Here is a 3,722-nt window from a genome sequence, read left to right on the forward strand (position 1 = left end):
GTTGCACAAGCCCAGACCTTGGCAGGTTTGGGGTTTTTTCGTTTGGCTGGGGATACAAGTGTAAATTTGCTCAATTCCTCAGGAAAAACAACACCAAAGATTTATGTGGCTTTTCAACAACTGCATGAAGCAGCAACATCTGTGTTGTAGCTGAGTAAACAGGAAACAAAGCCAGCGCTGTATTCAATAATGTTAACACATATATATATATATATTTTAATTCATAGTATTTTTTGAATTCTTTTCGATGTACATATATCATTACAGACACATAGCATTCATGTTAAACATACAGTATTTACATATATTCTATTTACAGATATTCAAGTGCTTTCATATATACACACATTTATACAGTCAGAAATAGAGATTTCTTTATATGTAAAAGTTTACAAAGTCAAGTTCTCAGGGTGGCCTGAGAAACACCATGGTGCTGACCATCACATCAATGTGCAGGAAATCGTCTTTGTCTAGAGTGCAAACAAAGCCAAAACACAAACCAACCCCCCCTTACCCCAAATGGTACAGGATGCCAGAAAAAAAAAAAATAAATAAAACAACGCTAAGTGTGTAGACGTAGTGTGTGTGGAATGTGTGACTTATGTGAGAGCAGTGGGAGGGGTCCATAGGTCAGAAAGTATAGACTCTGTGACATCTGTGGCCAATCTCTTCTCAACAGAAACCCCCAGCAGCCCTTACACACCCATGTTTGTATGTTTTTGTGTGTCTGTGAAAGTACTTCTGCTGAGCAGAAATGGAAAACCATCCACACAACATGAAATTAATCCTTGAGCATATCATAAATATACAAATGCTCCCAAAGGAACGATTAATAAATGTAGCAGAAACCCCAGAGTCATCACTTTGAAATTTTTCTGAGAGGTCAAACGTTTGAGGCAGATGTTTCCCTTCACACAACCCTCTCGAAACATATAAGTCAGAGAAAAACAGCAAAATGCAAGGCAGAAAACACAAAGAATGAGGTGTCTGTTACTTAAAGAACTGTGGTTTGGAAGAGCCGTTCACCACCACCACCACACTGTTTGGCTGCTATAAGTTTTATCTTTGCACACAATCTCACAAAAAAGGGTGTTCAGCAGCACAGCATGGAGAAATAACCACCAGTAAAAGTAAATGGTTTTCCTGGAAAAAGTGATTCCTATTGTAAGTATAAAAACCAAGAGGCTTGAAAGTCTTCTCAGCTTCTTGAGGCTGTCAGAATTTTACAGCTAAATTCAACAAACAACGCAAGAAAAATTGCTCCAGGACTTTTACAGGCAGCTGTAGGGCTATAAAAACGTGATTGATTATAGGTAAATCTGTACAGTTTTACTTCCATCCTTTGTATTTTCTGTTATATAAATTTGGTGGTTATCTGAAAATTACGTTTGTACACTGAATCCAGTGAGAAGAAACGGGAAATAGTCCAATATTTTCTGCCACTGTGGCAAATTCTCAATTTACATCACATTTCAAAACTCTGAGCTTTTCCACGTAAAAGGATTGGTCTCTGTTGTGGGTTTGGCACGTGAGGTACAATTTCAGCCACTCAGTAATATCCAAAGTCAAGATGAGCTCATAGTGCTTGTGTACCTTGCTGCAGATATGTTAAGCTACCCCTGTAAACAGACTCATCTGGTTGCCTGTTTACTCCATCTGAACAGAGGACTTGGGCGAATTGTCCAGCTCCCTCCAGTTGCCACTGCTGCCCGTGGGGCTCCGGTTGGTCATCTTCGTCAGCAGTGTTGTTCTGCGGATGCTGCTGTCTGAGTTCTCCTTCTTGGAGTCAGTGTTGGTTTTATAGAAGCAGCAGAAGCAGTGCATGAAATCCTGGAGGAGGTGACCACTGAAGATCATATATATCCACGGGTTGCAGCAGCTATTGAGACTGGCAAGGAGTGCAGACAGGGTCACTGCTGTGTTCTCAGAATCTATAGAACAGAGAGAGAGAGGAAAGGGGGGTGGTGATTTATCTGCAAAACATCTGGTCCAGGCAAGGTTAAAAAAAAAAAAAGTTAAAAAAAAAAGTTTCACACAGGTCAAACTAATCAAATATTGATATTGTCAGATACAATAAGGCTGGTGTGAAGTGAAAGGTTGTTTTCAAGAGCCCAGCTGCTGAGACTGAAGGGACAGATGCCGAGAGACGTGGTACTTTATTTTGAAGGGTCACGGGATGCCTTTTTAAGTACATATAGAAAGGTTTGTGAAAAAAGCATTCTGTCTAGACAATATAACTTAGTTGTTTTTACTCATATTCGTCTAATTTGTTTTTTTTTTTTGTGTGTATGCCTAATAGGTCCGCGCGTAAAGGCTGTGCGCACTTGGACTCGTCGTTGTGCACAAGTGCCATCTTTCTATCGGAGGGTTCCTTCTCCTGTGAGTGTTTTGCATCAAATCACCATGAATACATCGCTAGTTTCATTTCTCCGGCACTCACCCACCCACTGGAACTTCTCGTCCCACACGGACCACATCTGCACAGTGAAAAACGGCGCCCAGCAGACCACGTAAGCCAAGACGATGACAAAAGTCATTTTGACAGTCCTCAGCTTGGCTCTGGATATTGTGGTGACGCTGCTGACCGAATTCTTCCCGATCAGCCCGTTCTTGCCCGCGGGGCCGGCCATCGTCTTTCTTTTCTTGTATTTGATATTTTTCCATATGCTGTGGCAGATGAAGCTGTAGCACACGACCAGAATGACCACGGGCAACAGGAAGATTCCCACGGTGATCCAGGTGATGTACGCTTTGGCGCCCCACGGCTCGACGAAGTGCGCCCAGCAGTCGTAGACCTCTGAGCCGTTCTTGATCTCGCTCAGAGAGAAGATGAAGTACTGCGGCGTGCTGAGCAGCAGGCTGCACATCCACGTGGAGACAATCATGATGTAAGAACGCTTGGTGGGCTGCTGGAGGGTTTTCAGTGGGTGGCAGATGGCTATGTAGCGATCCAGGGTCATCATCACCATCATGTAGGTCGACGCGAACATCCCCATCACCTGGAGGTGCTTCACTATCCTGCAGAGGAAGTCTGGGCCGTAGAAGCGGAAGGTGATCTCCCAGCAGAGCTGCGGCAGCACCTGGAAAAATGCGACCACCAGGTCTGCCAGGCTGAGGTGCTTGATGAAAAGGTGCATCCGCGACGTCTTCTTCTTAGTGTTGTACATGGCCAACAGAACGCTCACGTTTCCGAGGACGGCCACCACGAACGTGATGCTTAGGACCATGATCTCCATTTGGGCCACCTCTTCGTTTCTGGCGAATGGGTCGGATCCGTTGGGGTGCGCGGTGCCGTTTCCAGGCGTCTCCATGGTCGGGTCACCGGATGGACTGAGGAGCACAGACAGGTTCCCCCAGCCGCGCAGTTGCGCGGAGTCCGGAGTGCGCATGGCACTGCTGCCCCCTCCGTTCGCCCGAGCAGAAACAGCGCCAGAGGGGCCGCGAAGTGCCTCTCCAAAGCCGTGTGGCTAGCTGCCAGGAGCTCAGAGAGGGACCTGCTGCTCTCTGACTGCCGTCTGCCGGTCGGACCTTTTTTAAACTCGAATGAAATTCAGACCGAGCGTGCATACAGCGGAAACAGTTAGCGGAAAAAAATTAACCCCCACCCCTTGCCCTTCTCTTCCTACTCTTTGGCGTGTGGATGGAGCATTATGGATTCATCCTCTAACTTTTCAACTGAGCATTTTATTTTTCAAGAAATTAATCATTCTCTTATTAATCTC

The 3,722-nt window shown here is 45.3% G+C and overlaps 1 protein-coding gene across 2 annotated transcripts; it reads right to left on the reverse strand.

The window, feature by feature from the left end:
• Window positions 1–236: 236 nt before the first annotated feature.
• On the reverse strand, window positions 237–3,522 carry avpr1aa (arginine vasopressin receptor 1Aa). 2 transcript variants are annotated; one of them, XM_029522252.1, is made up of 2 exons: window positions 2,441–3,522; window positions 237–1,931 (listed from the first exon to the last, which is right to left on the reverse strand). In XM_029522252.1, exons 1-2 carry the CDS (start codon window positions 3,387–3,389, stop codon window positions 1,648–1,650), a joined length of 1,233 nt encoding a protein of 410 aa, XP_029378112.1. In that variant the 5' UTR covers window positions 3,390–3,522; the 3' UTR covers window positions 237–1,647. The 2 variants fall into 2 exon arrangements, with proteins under 2 accessions (XP_029378112.1, XP_029378113.1); XM_029522253.1 differs by having other exon boundaries at window positions 1,772–1,931; window positions 2,445–3,522.
• Between the last annotated feature and the right edge of the window lie 200 nt (window positions 3,523–3,722).

This window comes from Echeneis naucrates, chromosome 16, assembly GCF_900963305.1.
Source record: "Echeneis naucrates chromosome 16, fEcheNa1.1, whole genome shotgun sequence".
NCBI lineage: Eukaryota > Metazoa > Chordata > Actinopteri > Carangiformes > Echeneidae > Echeneis > Echeneis naucrates.

Bases quoted from the DNA above. Each gene is read 5' to 3' on its own strand.
- avpr1aa (XM_029522252.1), bottom strand. From the start codon at position 3,389: ATGCGCACTCCGGACTCCGCGCAACTGCGCGGCTGGGGGAACCTGTCT. The intron at 1,932-2,440 runs GTGAGTGCCGGA...TCTGTTCTATAG, and splicing joins CGAGAAGTTCCAGTGGGTGG to ATTCTGAGAACACAGCAGTG.